General features: G+C 43.1%; 1 protein-coding gene across 2 annotated transcripts in view; it reads right to left on the bottom strand.

Moving 5' to 3' along the window:
• LOC132379170 (disintegrin and metalloproteinase domain-containing protein 8-like) overlaps positions 1 to 19,557 on the bottom strand; it is a 54,863-nt gene that overhangs the window by 16,504 nt on the left and 18,802 nt on the right. For both annotated transcript variants that reach the window (XM_059946821.1, XM_059946820.1), the window contains exons 8-15: positions 17,187 to 17,258; positions 16,134 to 16,303; positions 13,627 to 13,708; positions 10,442 to 10,590; positions 8,180 to 8,357; positions 6,336 to 6,425; positions 2,616 to 2,811; positions 652 to 754 (exon numbers count right to left, since the gene is read on the bottom strand). In XM_059946821.1, the coding sequence (XP_059802804.1) occupies positions 652 to 754; positions 2,616 to 2,811; positions 6,336 to 6,425; positions 8,180 to 8,357; positions 10,442 to 10,590; positions 13,627 to 13,708; positions 16,134 to 16,303; positions 17,187 to 17,258 (1,040 nt within the window). The remainder of the gene's footprint in view (positions 1 to 651; positions 755 to 2,615; positions 2,812 to 6,335; positions 6,426 to 8,179; positions 8,358 to 10,441; positions 10,591 to 13,626; positions 13,709 to 16,133; positions 16,304 to 17,186; positions 17,259 to 19,557) is intronic.

Genomic DNA, 19,557 nt, shown 5'->3' with positions numbered 1-19,557 from the left:
TGCTAATGTTATCCCATCTGCACACAGGACACCTTCACATTGGAGTCAGCAGCTCTCCACTGCACAGAACCACAGCACCCGAATATACCCAGGTACCAGTCAAGTATCAGAGTCCTCTCAACACACATGCAAGCATTAGTAAGCAGCAGAGACAACTTCTTGTTAATAATCAGTTCAGTTTGGGACCCTTAATTCCTCCAACGCCCACAATAGCAAGAGAAAATGAGACACTGAGCACTGGGAGGGAATCAGGATACCTGATGCTTGGCTAATGAGGTTGATTTAATGGAACTAGAAGTAATCCTCTGGAACAGTGTGTAATGGTTAGCACGACATTGTTACAGCTCAGGGCATGGATTTCGGAATTCAATCCCAGCGTCCACCGTACGTTTTCCCCGGGGAATGTATGGGTTTTCCCCAGGTCCTCTGGTTTTCTCCCACAATCCAGAAGTATACTGGGTGGGATAATTGGTCATTGTAAATTGTCCTGTGATTAGGTTAGAGTTAAATTGGGGTTGTCGGGGGTTTGCTGGGTGATGCAGCTCAAGGTGCTGGAAGGGTCTAATCTGTCCTGTATCTCCATATAAATAAGTAAATTCTCAGCAGCTGAATGCAAGCGGGTGTGTTCTATCATGGTTGGTTGATACTTACTTTGCCTGGCAGGCTTCATGGCCATATTCCGTTGCTCTGCAATGAAGATACATGTTTCCTCTCATATTCTGCCTGAAGCAATGATCTGAGGCCACTGTTGCATCTGTGAACATCAGAAAATCAGCCTGTTGAACTATGCAGGCCAGCAGAAAGAATTACAGAGTAAGTACACTGGAGATTTTACCACAGACGAATACTGAGCACTGGCAACAGGTGAAGTCAAGAAGCACAAGGACTGGGAGCATGAGGTAGTCAACAGCCCTTCAAATCTGCTCTGCTGCTTGGACGGTCAGAGCTGATCCAATCTCATCCCAACACCACATCCCATTCTATCTACACAGCCTCAACTCCATAAACATCTGAACATGTCTCCATCCTGAACATCACAGTGACTTGTCCTTCACAGGTCACTAACGAAGACAATTCCAAAAGAACAGGAGACCAGGAGTGAAGAAATTCCTCCTCATCCATCTGAAAAGGGCAAAGTTACTTTGCAGCTGCAGCACTGGAAAATCCCTTGCGGCATGTGCTCTGTCAAAACTCCTGAGGTTTGCATCTCTCTCAGACGATTCTTACAGAGATTCATTGGATATGCTCAAGCATTAAAGACCCAACCTGCTCAATCTCTCTTCACACATAGAAACACAGAAAACCTACAGCACAATACAGGCCCTTTGGCCCACAAAGTTATGCCAAACATGTCCCCACCTTAGAAATTACTAGGCTTACCTATAGCCTTCCATTTTTCTAAGCTCCATGTACCTATCTAAAAGCCTCTTAAAAGACCCTATCGTATCCACCTCCACCACTGTTGCCAGCAGCCCATTCCACGAACTCACCACTCTCTGAGTAAAAAACTTACCCCTGACATCTCCTCTGTACCTACTCCCCAGCACTTTAAACCTGTGTCCTCTTGTGGCAACCATTTCAGCCCTGAGAAAAAGCCTCTGACTATCCACATGATCAATGGCTCTCATCATCTTGTACACCTCTATCAAGTCACCTCTCATCCTCCGTCACTCCAAGGAGAAAAGGCCGAGTTCACTCAACCCATTCTCATAAGGCTAGCTCCCCAGTTCAGGCAACATCCTTGTAAAGCTCTCTTGCACCCTTTCTATGGCTTCCACATCCTTCTTGAAGTGAGATGACCAGAACTGAGCACAGTACTCCAAGTGGGGTCTGACCAGGGTCCTATACAGCTGCAACATTACCTCTCGGCTCCTAAACTCAATCCCACGATTGATGAAGGCCAATGCACTGTATGCCTTCTTAACCACAGAGTCAACCTGCACAGCTGCTTTGGGTGTCCTATGGACTCAGACCCCAAGATCTGATCCTTCACACTGCCAAGAGTCTTACCATTAATACTATATTCTGCCATCATATTTGACCTACCAAAATTAACCACTTCACACTTATCTGGGTTGAACTCCATCTGCCACTTCTCAGCCCAGTTTTGCATCCTATCGATGTCCCTTTGTAACCTCTGACAGCCCTCCACACTATGCACAACACCTCCAACCTTTGTGTCATCAGCAAACTTACTAACCCATCCCTCCACTTCCTCATCCAGGAAATTTATAAAAATCAACCCCTTTATTCCAGCAGTCAAACCTGTCATCTATCTCTCTGCTGCCTTCAGTGCCCCTGTAGATAGAACAGGGAATAGCTTTAAAATGATTAAGGAAAGTATAGGGAGGATATCAGAGTTAAGTGTTTTACACAGAGAGTGGTGGTGCAAGGAATGCCCTGCCAGGGGTGGTGTTAGATGCAGATACATTAGGGTTATTAAAGAAGTTCTTAAATAGTAACATGGATGAAAGAAGAATGGAGGCTATGTGGGGGGATAAGGTTAGAGACTGATGCACTCATCCTTCCTAAGCCCCTCATGGCAGTAGTTGTTCAGTCTGGAGCCTGAGCTGGGGTCCAGGCAGGGCTGTGCAGGTGATTTTAAGATGAGTTACCTGGTCCCCATAGAACAATGCACTGCTTTCGAGGGGTGGGGCACCGCCCATTGTAACAGTAGCCTTCCCCATTCCCACAGGGAGAGCCATTCATCTTGAAGGCATCTTCTGGGCACTGACTGCTCAGCCCGTCACAGTAGTCTGTCAGATCACAGTCGTGTTGTGCGATCCGACACATTTGTCCTGCTGGCTGGATCTGAATTTAAACAAAAAAAAGGCCATGTTGAGGTGCAGACATTGCAGACCATAGACATTACAAGTTTCAGGATCGGTGAAAAAACCGATGAACAAAAAATTCATTCTGCAACACGGCCTTCTCCACTTCTTCCTCTGCTCCGGGAGAGTCTCCCCTCCTGAAATACAATGCTCCTTAATACCCTCTCATAAGTCCAGTCCATCCAAACCAGTACAGGGTTTGTACTGGGTCTTAGGACTTGGGGAGCCAACTGATCAGATGGCCAGTTCTGCCCCATTCCTTTACAGTCTTGATGAAAGGTCTTGGCCCAAAATGCTGACTGTTAAATCCCCTCCATAGATGCTGCCTGATCTGCTGAGTTCCTCCAGCATTTTGTGTTGTTGACTGTATAGAAGTTGGGCAACAATGGAAGGAGGATGTGCCGGAGCTCGGAGCTCCTGTGGGGTGTGGGAGAAGGAGACAGTTAAACAATACATCCCTTCCTCAACCTCAAAACTGGATTTTCTCCAAAAACTAGGATTTGGCATAAAGGGAAAAGAGTGAGAAAACTTCATGTCTTTTGATATTTGCCAGTTATACTGCAGACCTGGAATGGGATCTGTTTTGATCCAACTATTGGAACATCTACAGTCTGACTGATGAATTGATATTTGCTAGTTATACTGTAGACCTAGACTGGGATCTGGTTGGATACAACTGCACATGTGGACTGGGATCGGGTTGGATACAACTGTAAACATGGACTGGGACCTGGTTGGATACAACTGCACGCGTGAACTAGGATCAGGTCAGATACAACTGCACACGTGGACTAGGATCAGGTTGGATACAACTGCACACGTGGACTAGGATCAGGTTGGATACAACTGCACACGTGGACTAGGATCAGGTTGGATACAACTGCACACGTGGACTAGGATCAGGTTGGATACAACTGCACACGTGGACTGGGACCTGGTTGGATCACCTATAATCTGAATGAATTGAGATTTGCTAGTTATACTGCACACCCAGACTGGGACCTGATTGGATCCATCTGTTGGATCATTTGCAATCTGAGTGAAGAATTGACTCCATTCTATTACCTTACTTTATCTATAACACCAACAGACCAGGAACCTTGATGTTGCTCAACAATACAAGATCCTGGTGGGAAACATGATTCCAGAGTTAATGGAATAAACCAGGAAGTTGTTCTTCAGCATGATTAAACTCAAACAAGAGCGAGATAGAGAGAAGCTGAGCAGAGAAAGAATTCTGTTCCACTATTCTCCTAAAACCATAGACACTGATTAATACAACACAGAAACAGGCTCTTCAGCCTACCTGTCAATACTGACCAAGATGCTCCATTCAAACTAGTCCATTTGTCAGAATTTGGCTCATAACCCTCTAATCTAGGGGTTCTCAACATCTTTTTATACCATGGACCAATACCATTAAGTAAGACCCCAGATTGGGAAACCCTGCTCTAAATATTTCTGATTAACGTACCTGCCAAACTGTCTTTTAGAAGTTGTTATTGTAGCTGTCTCAACCACTTCTTCTAGCAGCTCATTCCACACAGATAACACCGTTTGTGTAAAAGAAAACTGGCCCTCGGGTTCCTGTTAAATCTTGCCCCTCTTCCCCTTAAACCCCGTACACTTTAGTTCTTCATTCCACAACCCTGGGGTTAGAAGACAGATTCAAGCCTGTGCAGTCAATTTCTGCAATGTTTAAGGATGGTTTTACAAACACTGTGCATGGGGCGGGTGGTGGGCACTTGCCCGCGACTGATCAGAACCCTAATCAAATGAATCATGGGGAAATTGCTAATTAAAAAACGTGCACATCATGATGATTATATTTCAGGTGCAAGGACATTATAGAATATTCTGAGAATTACAACACATTTTGGGATTTGACTAAACCAACAACCACAAAGAGCTGCATTGTTAATCAAAGACTATTCTCCATTTCCTGGATGAATTTGGTTACTCAGAGATGGTGAACCAGAGCATAGGAAGCTGAGGGGTGATCCTGTATTGGTGCATAAAATCATGAGGGACACAGGTAGTGTGAATGAACATAGACTTTTCCCAGGGAAATGAAATCAAACTAGAGGGCATAGGTTTAAGGTGAGAGGTGGAAGATTAATAGGAACCCAAAGGGCAACTTATCTCCCCCCTAACCACCACATCTCCCCTCCCCACCACACACACACACACGGTGATTATGAGCTGTTGAGGCAGATACTCAAAATTTAAAGGCATTTTGACAGGTACACAAATAGGAAAGGTTTAGACAATGTGGGCCAAACAGGGCAAGTAGCAGACACAAGAGTTTCTGCAGATGCTGGAAACCCTGAACAACATACATAAAATACTGGAGGAATTCAGCAGGTCAGTGAGTCCTGATGAAAGGACTCGGCCCGAAATGTCGACTGATCATTTCCCTCCATAGATGCTGCCTGACTCGATGAGTTCGTCCTGCATTGTGTGTGTATGTTGCTGAGGGGAAAATGGGACTAGCTTAGTGAGCAAACAAAAGAAAATCTGCAGATGCTGGAGATCCAAAACACACACAAAAAACACTGGAGGAACTCAGTAGGCCAGGCAGCTTCTATGGAAAAGCCAACATTTTGGGCAGAGACTCTTCATCACGGCTCGTGGGACTAGTTAGCATCTTGGTTGACGTGGATAAGATGGGCAAAAGGGACTGTTTCTGTTTGTGTGACTCTATGCTAAGACACAAATTACAATACTGATTTACAGGGCTAATCTCATATTTTGTCTCAGTAAGAGGGGCACAATCCTCAATTTAAAAATTGAGGTTTCTCAATTTAAGAAGAGATATATTTTTAATGTAAGATATTTTTGGGAAAAAAACTTCCTAAAATGGCCTTGGATTCTCCTTGTTTCTGGAAGAGTTTATATTCATTTGCAGAAGAGATATTGAACTCAAGGACAAAAGAAAACTCTCTTGCTATAGTTACTCCAAGTCTGAGTCCAAGTCATTTATAGAGCTTTCTGCAGTTTATGTTATGATGTGTTTCTGATTACTCATTTTTTAATAGCTTGTTTGTGTGATTTTGATCAGGATGGACTAGCTTTGCAGCCAAGAGTGCTAAACTGAACTCAACTTAAATATTCCTAGTCTGTTTCAAATATTCTGTGTGTTATTTGCTTGTTTTTTGCTGTTTGCGTGATCTGTTCTTTTTTTTGGTTGTTGTGTGTTTGATGTTTTCTTTGTGCAGGTTCCATGGTGTTTCCTTGTTTTGTGGCTGTCTGTGGGAAGTCAAATCTCAGGGTTGTATATTGCATACATACTTTGAAATCAGTTCAACAAGCACAGAATGAAACTCCTCTTTTTTCTAAATGCACCACAGAGTTTAATATTCACCAAAGCAGAGCTTCTGGTTACAGCCCTTTGGCAAGGTACCTCAGAGCCACACCCAGATGGTGGATCATATCCTGCCTCAGATCTGTGTGCCCGTATCCTTCCTGTAAACAGTGATGATGACAGATTCTTTGCATCGATACCTTGCAGTTCTGGCAGCATCCTCCATCTGAGCATTCCACACCATCCTTCAGTTTGCAAGTAGTGGCATTGCAACAAGGGTTGGTGCATTCCTGTAAAAGCAACACCAAAACAGTATTACACACAGCAATGAAGGACTTACAAACCTCCAAAACAATGTAATTTTCACTTCTAGTAGGGGTGAAAAAGTACAGAATGTGGATTCAGGTTATGAAAACAGCAACCAGTAAGGGATGTAGCCTCAGGTCACCCGTGTTGGAGTTGGTGTATAAATTCTTGATACACATTAGGATGAGATTTCTGCACTTCTGGTCGAGTGCCTCAGAGCCACAGTAAATGTGAAGCTTTCTGGCTTATTTTCACTTGGCAGAGACTTTTCTAAGGATCTTGTTTCCTATTTTCCACCTGACAGGCTCCCAGACAAAGCATCAACACTTTCATTTCTGTGAGCAAGTGCACTCAGGAAAACTACATAACATACTGTTCGATTAAGGCTCAGTGTTCATACCATCATCCCCTCAACACTAATCAACAATCTTGTAAACCTGGGCTTTGTACCTCCCTCTGCAACTTCCTCATCAGGAAGCCACAGTAAGGGCAGATCGGAAATAACATGTGGTGAAATACATATACCTGTCTGGACACGCCCCTCTGCTGACTGCTCCAGTGGCTCCTCCCACTGACCCCTGTATAAAGGCGATTGGAGGCACTGCTCCTCCCTCAGTCTCCAGGATGTTGTGTGATGGTCTCTTGCTGCTGACTGCTCTCTTCCAGCTAATAAAAGCCTATCTCGCCTCACGTCTCCGAGAGTTATTGATGGTGCATCATAACATCTCCTCCTCGCTGACAATCAACACTGGTACAGCTCATCAGTGCATGCTGTTGAGATGAGCTCGCTGTTCTACTCTCTCTACATTCATGAATGTGTGGCTAAGCATAGTTCAGACACATCTATAAATTTGCTAATAACACAATTGTTGACAAAATCTTATCTGGTGACAAAGAGGCATAAGGGAGTGAGATAGATCAGCTGATTGAGTGGTATCACAACAACAGCCTTGCACTCAACACCAAAGTGACCAAGGAATTGATTATGGACTTTGATTCATCAGTCTTTGTGGTCTTCAGGAAAGGGAAGTCAAGAGAACACACACCAGACCCCATCGAGGGATCAGCAGTGAAAAGGGTGAGCAGTTCCATGTTTCCAGGCCTCTTGGGCCTAACACATTGATGGAATCACGAAAAAAGCACACCTGTGGCTCTACTTTGCTAGGAGTTCAAAGAGATTGCAAATTTCTACAGATGTTGTGTGGAGGATATTCTGACTGGTTGCATCAGTGTCTGGTGAGGAGGCTACAATCCACAGGATTGCAAGAAGCTGCAGAGGGGTGTGGACTCAGTCAATCCTTCCCACTACCAGCAGCAGCACCTCAGAGTGGCGGCATCTATCGTTTAGGACCCTCACCTTCTGGGCCATGCCCACTTCTCATTTGACCACTGGGGAGGAGGTGCACAAGCCTGTAGATCCACACTCAATGTTTTCAGAACAGCTCCTTCCCCTCGGCCATCAGATTTCTGAACAGTCCATGAACACTGTTTTTATAATTTATAGATTTTTATGTCTTTGCACTGTACTGTTGCCCCAAAATAACAAATTTCATATCATATATCAGTGATGACCTGATTCTGAAGCTTACTCAAGATGGGTGAGAGTATTAATCCATGTTGCCAGTCTTGTATATGGTTTAAGTCTGGTAACTTATCACACCAATGTAAGGTTGAAACTTTTTAGATTTTGAAAGTATTTTGTGGAAAAAGAATTGGATGTTTAACAAGTCCAGTTTACCTGGATGGTACCACAATCACATTCCTCCCCACGCTCCAGGAACTGGTTCCCACACTTTGGGCTTCCATACAGTTCGTCAGCTGTGGGGCTGTTCAATAGGCAGTTGGTTCTCTCCGTGGCCAGGAACATCTGTAACTCACGGTAACTGCAGCTGCTGAAGCTTTTGGGAAAGACAATCCTGCAAACCGTTACAGACAGGAACAGTATGTGAGTTACTGTATTGTAACTAGCTTTGCACAAATCCAAATCAACCATCTTACATTAGTAAAAACAAAACTGACGGTTGTAAAACCAAAACACACAAGGGAAGAAGAGGTACAAATACAGTCTAAGCTCATTGTTTACCCCAAACAGATGGAAGGCTGAATTACTGAGAGGAGGTGATTGATCCATGGTGTTGTGGCCGATAGGAATTTTATTATCAATACCAAGTTACATGGTCAGTATTCACTGATGCCTGTGGGATCTTGCTATGCACACTTCCTACACTACAGTGGTGACTGCACCTTAAAGGCTTTCTGTGGACTGCAAACACAAAACATTCTGCAGACACTGCAACGCGCACAAAAAGTGGTTCACAAGAATGATGTGATTAACGTATGAGGAGGCTGTGCTCAGGGCCTGTACTCACTGGAATTTAAAAGAATTAGGAGGGGGATCTCACTCAAACCTATCGAATATTGAATGGCTTAGTAAAGTGGACATAGAGAGGATGTTTCCTACAGTGGGGGAATCTAGGACCAGAAAGCAGAGGCTCAGAATAGAGGCCTGTCCCTTTAGAACAGCTATGAGGAGAAATTGATTTAACCAGATGGTGATGAATCTGTGGAATTCACTGCCACAGACAGCTGTGGAGGCCAAGTCATTATGCATGTTTAAAGCAGAGATTGATAGGTTCTTGAGCCCTCTGGAGACGTTGTGGGCTTATCAACGAAACGTCAAAGAAGGAGGGTGCCCACCTGATGACCCCGATGACGTAGCTACCCTTCTCGTCACCACTTCAAGCCACTGCCAACATGGAGAGTGCCGACTTTATCATTGGGATTGAAACATCAAGTCCTAGTAGCTCTATTGATTAGTGAGGGTGTCAAAGATAACAGGGAAAAAGCAGGTGAATGGGGTTTGAAAGGGTATTTATTGTATCAGCCATGATAGAATGGCAGTGGTGACTCGATGGGCCAAATGGCTCATCCTGTATATCTTATGGTCTTATGGTGTAAAATGCTGGAGGAACTCAGCAAGTCAGGCAGCATCTACGGAGGGGAATTAACAGTCACTCAGACTGTCGACTTTTTGGTCAAGGGTATTATTCCCCTCCACTTTTCTCCCCCCAACCCATAGATGCTGAGTTCCTCCAGAACTTTGTGTGGGTTGTAAACAGTTTGGGATGTCCTAATGGTGCACTGAAGCTTTATGATGGAAACAACCACTGAGATATCCAAAGTGTAATTGAACAATGAGGGAAGAGGGGCTGACAGCGTTGCAGCATCTGCAGCACAGAATCCTACTCGGCATTGGGTTCTGTATTACATCACAGTGTTGTGTTTGTGGTCTCTTCTCACTGTCTTTCTCCCAGTAAACAAAAATAATTTCACTATGAAAGTAATCTTCCAAAAATCAGCTAAGCTCTGGCCTGTGAACCTGTTGTTGGATAATGGTGTAGAATTGTTATTTTGCTGGTATTGCCTTGTAGTTTAACTTCCCTATGCTTGCTTATAATATTTTATATAATCACCTATATATGTGTCAGTAAATTTTCTAGTAATTGTAGTATAGCTGATTCTGTATTTGCTAGAACCTTCTTAGTTTTTCTGCGGCAGGGGTCACGCACCGGAATCTGGTTATTTTATAGTTAATTGTTACCACTGGAATGTTGTTCTCTCGTATTCTGGTGTGAACATGAGACGACCACCACTGTTCTCCCTTTTTCTGTTTCTGTAAGACTTCATCAAATTGCCGTACAACAGGTTTCTGCCTCATTCTCGACTTCCAAGGAACCTCTGGATCAACACCACCAGATCCAGCAGCACGCTTCTGGTATCCATGGTATTTTCCTGGAACACTGGCTTGTGACCCTGTGCCTGGGTAGTCCAGAGTGTTTACACAGAACACCAGGTTTTGAATTAATTCTGGGGTTTCTCTGCATTTAACCAGCAGAACCATTCGAGGGCCATGTTTCTTAACAACACAAAGGAAATCAAACATTCCACTGTCTTGCCACACAGAATTAAAACATGGATGGTTCCACCACCTCTGTCTCACCCTGTCTTCTTTGCCATAATGCAGCCACCATCATTCTTCGTATCACAGGTACATTCCGTATTGTAATCTTCATCGTGAGACATGCCGAGGTTGTGACCCATCTCATGGGCAATCGTTGAAGCCAGCCCAATCGGGTTCCTGTTGTGGTCCTGAGGGCAATTTACACTGTCAGTATTATACAACGTAATGAGATATGTCTGGCAATAGGGAGGTCACAGTCCTGTCCCAAGTAGCCCCTGCTGTCTTGCCTATCCAGCCTAACTCCTGCCACCCATCAGGTTGGGACTTCACTCTTCTCTCCCTCACAAACCCATCCAGTTACTCAAATTACTTCAATCAGTTCTCCAAAAGTCATAAGAGCAGAATTCAGACATTCAACCCATTGACTCTGTTCCACTATTCCATCAAGGCTGATTATAAAAAGTACCCTTTCAACACAATTCCTTTCCCTTCTCCAGTAACACTTGGTGCCCTGTCTAATCACAAAGCTATTAAGTATACCTAATTCCACAGAATCACTACACTCCAGCTAAAGAAATTCCTTCTCGCCTCTGTTCTAGAGAGATGTCCTTTTATTCTGAGGCTGTGCCCTGTGGTCCTAAACTCCCCCATTATAGGAAATATCCTTTTCACATCTACTCTGAGCCTTTCAATATTCAATAGGATTCAATGAGATTCCCCCCACCCTCATTCTTCTAAACTCCAGTGAATACAGGCCCAGAGCCATCAAATGCTCCTCATACATTAATCTTTTCATTCCTGGAATAATTAGTATAAAAATTTCCTCTGGACCCTCTCCAATGCCAGAACATCCTTTCTTAGATATGAGGCCTAAAACTGCTCACAATACTCTAAATGTGATCTGGTATGGATATAATGAGGTCTTATAAAGGTATGGATATAATGAGGCCTTAAAGGTATGGATATAATGAGGCCTTATAAAGGTATGGATATAATGACGCTTTATAAAGCCTCAGCATTACCTCCTTGCCTTTGAACTCTAGTCCTCTCAAAATGAATGCCAACATTGCATTGGTCTTCCTCACCACTGACTCAAGCTGCAAATTAACTTTTAAGGAATCTTGCACAAGGACTCTCAAGTCCCTTTACACCTTTGATTATTAAATTTTCAATCATTTAAAAATAATCTAAATCTTTATTCTTTCTACCAAAGTGCATAGGTTTTCTCTAGCCTAAGGCATTTTCACCATGATCCATTAATAGATTTATTCCTCACTAGTTAAACTCTAGTCATGAATATAATCAACGATTGTGACCTTCTCATTCCTAATCATGACCCAGTGATAACCGGCTGTTGTTCCTGGGTTGTAACAAAAAATGGGGGAGAAGAAGCCCCCACCTGGGTCTGACTGCATTGTGCTTCCTGTTTGCTGTTGGACAGCTCCCCTGTACAGCAAGGACCTCCACATGTTCTCATTTACACCAAAGGCTAGAGAAAGGTTCACCCTGTCACAGACCACTAGTTCTCTATGTGGGTCATATGATACCCCCAGAGGACCCCATTGGATTTTGTAGGGGCCATAAGTAAAAAACAAGAAACTGGTGACCATGGGAGTTTCTGAATGGACCATGGTAAGTCTGCTGTTTTAATGAAATATTACTTATATATTCATTTCTTTGTTATTTATATGTAATTTAATTGGAGCCCAGAATGAAATGAAAGGGAAAATATGCTAGAGAATGCAAATGAGGCATCAAAACAGTTTAACCTGTGCATGTGGTGGTGGGGGGGGGGGGTGGCCTATCAATCATTATCTCTGCTTCTGCTGGCCATGCACAAGTCACCATTCACACCCTGCTGAGCAGCCCAGTGAGCCCAGTCCACATCACTCATCATACAGTAAGCCCTTCTGATAACACGTTAGATGTTTGGATGATGTTCAGGCCGGTGAGGAAATGCTTTTAGCCTGAAAACTCAAGGCAGATATCAAAGGCAAAACTATTTTTGAAGAAGAGCTTTTTCTTGGAAAGCAATATTTTGCTGGAGAATAGAATGGTTTGTACAACAGATGGTGCTGCTTTGATGGTAGGAAGAAACAGAAGACTATTGTTCGTTTAAAATGCCATTCCTGACAATTTTTGTATACACTGTGTCATCCAACATCAGCATTTTGTTGCAAAAAAATTGGGAGGACATTTCTAAGACACCGTTGCTGCCGTATTAATGGCTGTCAATTTTATCAAATAAAGTGCACTTCAAGATCGCCTTTTTCAACAATTTTGAGAGGAAAATGAAGAAGATTTTGAATGGCTATTAATGCATACGGAGGTCCGATGATCATCAAAAGGTAATTGTCTTCATTGCTTTTTTGCACTTTGGAATAGTATTGTAACATTTCTAAGTGATAAGCAGCTTGGTTATCTTTAACCAAGTTTCAAGCAGATATTTAAAAACATGCTAGTTTGTATCAGTTGCAAGGATTCCACTGAATACCCAAAGTAACAATATTAAGACCAATCACAAACAAGAGAGAATCTGAAGATGTTGGAAATCCAAGCAACACACACAAAATACTGGAGAAACTCGCCATGCAGCATCTGTGGAAAAGAGTACAGTCCATGCTTCAGGCTGAGACCCAGACTGATGAAGAGTCCAGACCCGAAACATCAACTGTTTACTCTTTTCCATAGATGCTGCCTAGCCTGTTGAGTTCTTCCAGCATTTTGTGTGTGTAGCCTCCCCAGTATTGAGGAGTGAACTCAGGCAGTCTCACCATGGACAGTAACCTCCCCAGTATTGAGGCCTGCTTCAAAAGGCAATGTTTCAAGAAGGCAGCATCCATCACTAAGGGCCCCATCATCCAGTGCAAGCCCCCCTCTCATCGCTACCATCAAGGAGGTACAGGAGTCTGAAGATACACACTCAGTTTCAGGAACAGCTTCTTCCCCTCACCATCGGATTTCTGAATGGACAATGAACCCAGGTAAATTACCTCACTATTTTTTTTCTTTTTTTGCTCTGTTCTTGCACCATTTAATTTATTTTATATTTAGATATTTAAATATTATAATTTTTATTATATGTATTGTGATGTACTGCTGCTGCAAAGCAACAAATTTCATGGCATAATATCACACCGGTGATATTAAACCCAATTCAGAGTCTGGGCAAAGGAGCTGGATGTGCAATGGGAACACTGGACATTCCAGCAGGGATAACGTACCTCGTTCACCCCACCGGATTGATAGGAACACATGGCAGATTTAGTCGCCAATCCAACCGTTGTTCCATCGAAGCTTCGGCCACTGGAAAGATAGATGGTTCATTTTAGATACAGAATGGCATTTGCAAATATAGAGATACAAACATTGAAGGTTGTTTTGTGTTGAGTAATACACTAACCAAAACCAGTCATATCTCACCAAGCCCACAGTCTATTTATTTAATGGTTCAGAGCAGAATCCAGTGTTAGTCACCCCGAGGCTGCAGGAGATAGATAAGTGGGTGACTGTCAGGCAAAGGAAGGGAGGAGTTCAGATAGGAGATAGCACCCCTGTGGCCATCCCCCTCAGTAATCGTTATCTCATTTTGGATGCTGTTGTGGGAGGGGGTGATATGACAGAGGACGACCATGGCGATTGGGTCTCTGGCATTGAGCCTGGTTCTGTGGTGCAGATGGGAAAGAGGAAGATGAGGAATGCAATAGTCACAGGGGAACAGACAGGAGGTTCTGTTAGCCTGACAGAGATACCCGCATGGTGTGGTGCCTCCCAGGTGCCAGGGTACAGGTTGTCTCGGATCAGGTGCAGAGTTTTCTGAAGGGAGAGGATGAACAGCCAGGAGTCTTGGTACACATTGGTACCAGTGACATAGGTAGAAAAAGGGAGGAGGTCTTGAAGAGAGAATTCAGGGACTTGGGTAGAAAGCTGAAAGGGTAGTAATCTCAGGATTGTTGCCTGTGCCACGTGCTAGTGAGTGCAAGGATAGCAAGATCAGGCATATTAATATGTGGCTGAGAGACTGGTGTAGGGGGCAGGGCTTCAGGTTCCTGGATCATTGGAACATCTTCTGGGGTAGGTACAACCTGAACAAAAAGATCGGTTTACACCTGAACCCAAAGCGGTCCAATATCCTAGCAGCCAGGTTTAATAGAGCTGTTAGGGAGGGTTTAAACTGATTTGGCAGGGGGATGGGAACCAGAGTGATAGGGTTGAGAAAGGGGAAAACAGAAATAAATCAAAGATAGCGGGCAACAGAGATGATAGAAAGGACAGACAGGAGATGAAGCATAATCACAGCCAGTGGGATAAGTTACAGGGCAATAGCAGTATGGTACAGTTAAAACAGAAAGCAACAAATACTGGACTGAAAGTGTTATATTTGAATGCATGCAGCGTAAGAAATAAAATGGACAATCTCAAAATTCAGCTGCAGATTGGCAAATAAGACATTGTGACCATCTCTAAAACTTGGCTAAAGGATGGCTGCCATTGGGAGTTGAATGTCCGAAGAAATATGGTGTATCGGAAAGATAGGTTAGTAGGTAGAGGGGATGGTGTAGCTCTGTGTATAAGAAATAATATTAAATCATTAGAAAGAGATAACATAGGATCGGAAGGTGTAGAGTCTGTATGGGTTGAGTTAAGAAATGACAAGGGTAAAAGGACCCTAATGGCAGTTGTATACAGGCCTCCAAACAGCAGCCGGGATGTGGATTACAAGTTACAGCAGGAGATAGAAAAGGCATGTTAGAAGAGTAATGTCATGATAATCATTGGGGATTTTAACATGAAATTGGATTGGGAAAACCAGGCCAGTACAGTACTGGACCTCAAGAGAGAGAATTTGTAGAATGCCTAAGGGATGACTTTTTAGAACAGCTTGTTGTTGAGCCCACGAGGGGATCAGCTGTGCTGGAATGGGTGTTGTGCAATGATTCAGAGGTGATAAGAGAGCTTAAGTTTAAGGAACCCTTAGGGAAGTGATCGAGTTCACTTTGAAATTTAAGGAGGAGAAACTAAATTCCAATGTGTCGGTATTTCAGTGGAATAAAGGAAATTACAATGGTATGTGAGGGGAACTGCCCAAGGTTGATTGGAAAGGGATGCTAGCAGGAAGGACAACAGAGCAGCAATGGCTGGAGTTACTGCGAAAAATGAGGGAAGTGCAAGATAGATATATTCCAAATAAGAAGACATTTTCAATTGGAAAGAGACTACCGTGGCTGACAAGTGAAGTCAGACCCAAAGTAAAAGCAAAAGAAAGGACATACAAGGAAGCCAAAGCTAGTGGGAAGCAGAATTCTCTTGCTCCTGTGGCTGTATCCCACATTGTTCCTACATTCACTGTGGAAATGGACCTAGAGGCCAACACCATCTTGATGTCAGGAGGGGTGGGGGAATCTGACATGATAACGGTGCAGGTCCATTGTTGAAACAGCTAATGAGTATGGCATCTTCCCTAGAACAACCAAACAGCACCCAGACAAGATACCAACTACAACTTTTTGCCTGAATAGTTAGAACTTTGATTCATCTAAATCACAATGATTAGCACAATCAATTGTTTGATGAATCCCTGGAATTCCATCTTTACGTAAATTAAATTAAAAAAAGAACTTTTATATCTGAGAAACTGTTCCCCAGGTCAGAGGTCCACAAACATAAAGACTTGGATATCAGATTAACAACAGCAGCTTTTCAAGTTCTGCTGCCTCATGCGAGTACATACGTGACCAACTGTGCATTATCGTGTCTCTTTTTTGATATCAACTCCTTCCCCCGCCACATCAAGAAGTTATCCAGAGTGGTGTCAGGATTGGGACTGACCACGATTTTGTCTGAGTGGGTCCACACTTCCAAACCTACCAAAGCCACGCGGATATTGAGAGACCTGTACAACTAAGATAAGGAAAAAATAGTGAATAAACTGATAATGGAGGGATTACGAGAGCCACACATTTTACTGACATAAGCATGTAAAACATGAAAAAATAAAATTTGCCCTTCCATTAGACTAATGTTAAAATTTGAAAAGCTAAAACAGAGGCAAAAAGTCACTAATGCTCCGTTGCATGTTCCTACTCCAACAATCAATCTTTGTCTGGAGGAGTGAAGCTGAATCAATGGAAAATGCCCTAGCATGAATCATCAAACTCTTCCAACTGAAAGAACATTCAGGAGAAGATTCACCATCAGGTTCTCCATACAGAAAAAGCAACCAGAGTCTAGAGACATAGTCTAAAAGAAAGCAAAACCTGACCATGAATAACTGAGAAATACACACAAGACGCTGCAGGAGCTCAGTCGGTCAGGTAGCATCCATAGAAGGGAATAAGGAGTCGACAGTGAAGGGTCTCAGCCCAATATGTCAACTATTTATCTCCCTCTGTAGATACGCCCTGACTTGCTGAGTTCTTCCAGTGTTTTGTGTGTGTTGCTCAAGATTTCCAACATCTGCAGAATCTCCTGTGTTTACGATGTGCTATGGCCAACCGTGTGCTTTTGCAGATTTAAACATCAATTTTAAATGAATACTTAATTGAAAGTAAAGCTGTAACAAAGATATCTGTGAGAAGGAAAGGAATATTTGGATAGGGGATCTTTTGTGACATTCAGTCAGGTGATTTCAGCCACTTGGTAACTGGTGCACAATAGGATAGTTATTGAGTCGTAAGGTATCCCTCCCCACTGCATCTGCACATTTCCAAGGGTTTCCAGTTATATTTCAAACATCCACAATGTGCAATTTTATCATTTAGCTTTAAGATAAAAGAAACATTACCTTGTCTACGTGATTCACTATTTCCATCATTCGGTGCCGTATGGTTAGAATCTCTTGGTTGAATTTTCGATACTGAAATGGAAAAGGTCACATTGACCATTAACACCATGGACCAAATCCAAGCCAAGCAGGAAGGCAGTGATCAGTAATGTTCACCTTGATGCTCATCTCCCAGTGTCTGTACCTTCATGAACAGCACAGGAACAGGCCCTTCACCCAACACATCTGTGTTGACCTTTCTGCCCATTTACACTAATCCTGTTAGCCCATATTAGGACCATAACCTTCTATGCCTTGCCATTTAAATGTCTGTTCTGGAATGGTTTGAGTGCTACAACCATCAAGCTCCTGAACTGTTGTGGATAACTTCACTCACAACTCTGGACTGATGCTACGACCTATAGACTCACTTTCAAGGACTCTTCACAGCTCATGTTCTCTGGATTATTTTTATTTGCAATTTGTTTTCTTTTGCACATTGGTGTTTGGCAATCTTTATTTATAATTTTTTCATAAATACTATTTTATTTCTTTATTTTCCTGTAAATGCCCACAAGAAAATTAATCTCAAGGCAGCATATGGCAACGTATATGTACTTAGATAATAAATTTACTTTGAATTTCCTCTGGCAGTGAGTTCCGCTATCAACAATTCTCTGTGTGAAAAAAACTGTCTCCTCACATCTCCTTTCAATATCCTTCCTCTCAGCTTAAATGACTGCCCTTGTTTTTGATTCCCCATCGATTCCATGAATACTATCTATGCCTCTAGCTATTTTAAATACTCCTATCAGGCCCTCCTCAACTTCCTACCAATCGTTCCCCATAACTAAATCCAACAGCACCCCGGTAATCTCTGCACTCTCTGCAGCGGAATCACATCCCTCTGAGAGTGTGGTGATCAGAGAAACACACACAATGAATTCAATAACCTCCCTTCTGTGAAAGTAGGCAGTGTTTAATAGACCGCAGCACTTGCTGATGTTCAATGGAATCTCTTGGGTTTGTGGGAACTCACAGAAGGAATAAGAATGTTGTATTTTGAATCTTTTATTGGCTGGTGTGGATTTACATATAGGCTAGACAGGGGAGATCTGGCAGATTCTCTCCACAAGGAGGGTAGTGGAGTGGAAAGGCTCACCAACATACACTAATCTATCTACGTATAGAATGACATGTGGAATGGCAAGTGTTTCACTGTATCGCAGTACATGGGACTATAAACAGTCAATCATCATCATTATGTGCCATGTCATATGACGTGGGCAATCATGGTCTTTGACCAGTCTTGGCAAATGTTTCTACAAAAGTGGTTTGCCATTGCCTTCTTCTGGGCAGTGTCTTTACAAGATGGGTGACCCCAGCCATTATCAATACCCTTCAGAGATGGCGTCAGTGGTCACATAACCAGGACTTGTGATTTGAGGCACCTGTTCGTATGACCATCCACCACCTGCTCCATGGCTTCACGTGACCCTGATCGATGGTGGTGGGGGCTAAACAGGTGCTGCACCTTGCCCAAGGGTGACCTGTAGGCTAACAGAGGGAAGTAGTTTACACCTCCTTTAGCAAAGACATCTCCATCCTGCCACCCAGATAGTTAATACCTTCATTTATTACCAGAGTCAAAATAATAGTTCAGCACAGACTTGATGGGCTGAAGGGTCTGTTTCTGTGCTGTAATGCTCTATGACTCTATATAATATCAACCATGGTGTGACGAAATCTTTTAGATGAATGCAGGACAATGGGGAAACTTGGACAGAAAGTGATTACATGTGCCTCAGATGCCTGGAAGTCAGAATCAGATTTAATTTCACCAATACTCGTGGTGGAATTTGTTAAATTTGTAACTCCCGCCTGAGATTATAAACAGATTTAGCAACTCAGTTCACTGCTGCCAGGTGGCATCTGTAGAAATTCACCATGAGAAGCCACTCAGAATCAGGCAGGATTGTGATTCAAAAGAAGACAGAAATCGATCAGATTAGAAGTTTATAAGATTATGAGAGGCATAGATGGTGTAGCTAGCCATTTCTTCTTCCAGTGCTGGAGGGAATACATTTAAGTTGAGAGGGGAAGGGTGAGTGTCATTTCAAAGGCGATGTTGAGGAAAGTTTTCTGCACAGAGAGTGCTGGGTGCCTGGAATATACTGCCAGGTGTGGTATGATAGAGATGTTCAACAGCTTCTTAGGCATATAACTGAGGGATGTGGAAATCATGTAGGCAGAAGGGATTTGTTTAGTTACACATTTACTTACTAGTTTAATTAGTTCTGCACAACATTATGAGCCAAAGGGCCTGTGCCTGCACTATTCTGGTCCATGTTCTAAATGCTCAAAATACTCAGCAGTTCTGGGAACACCTGAG

This window comes from Hypanus sabinus, chromosome 21 (assembly GCF_030144855.1).
Source record: "Hypanus sabinus isolate sHypSab1 chromosome 21, sHypSab1.hap1, whole genome shotgun sequence".
Taxonomy (NCBI): Eukaryota; Metazoa; Chordata; class Chondrichthyes; order Myliobatiformes; family Dasyatidae; genus Hypanus; species Hypanus sabinus.
This window is presented reverse-complemented; position numbering and strand designations above follow the sequence as displayed.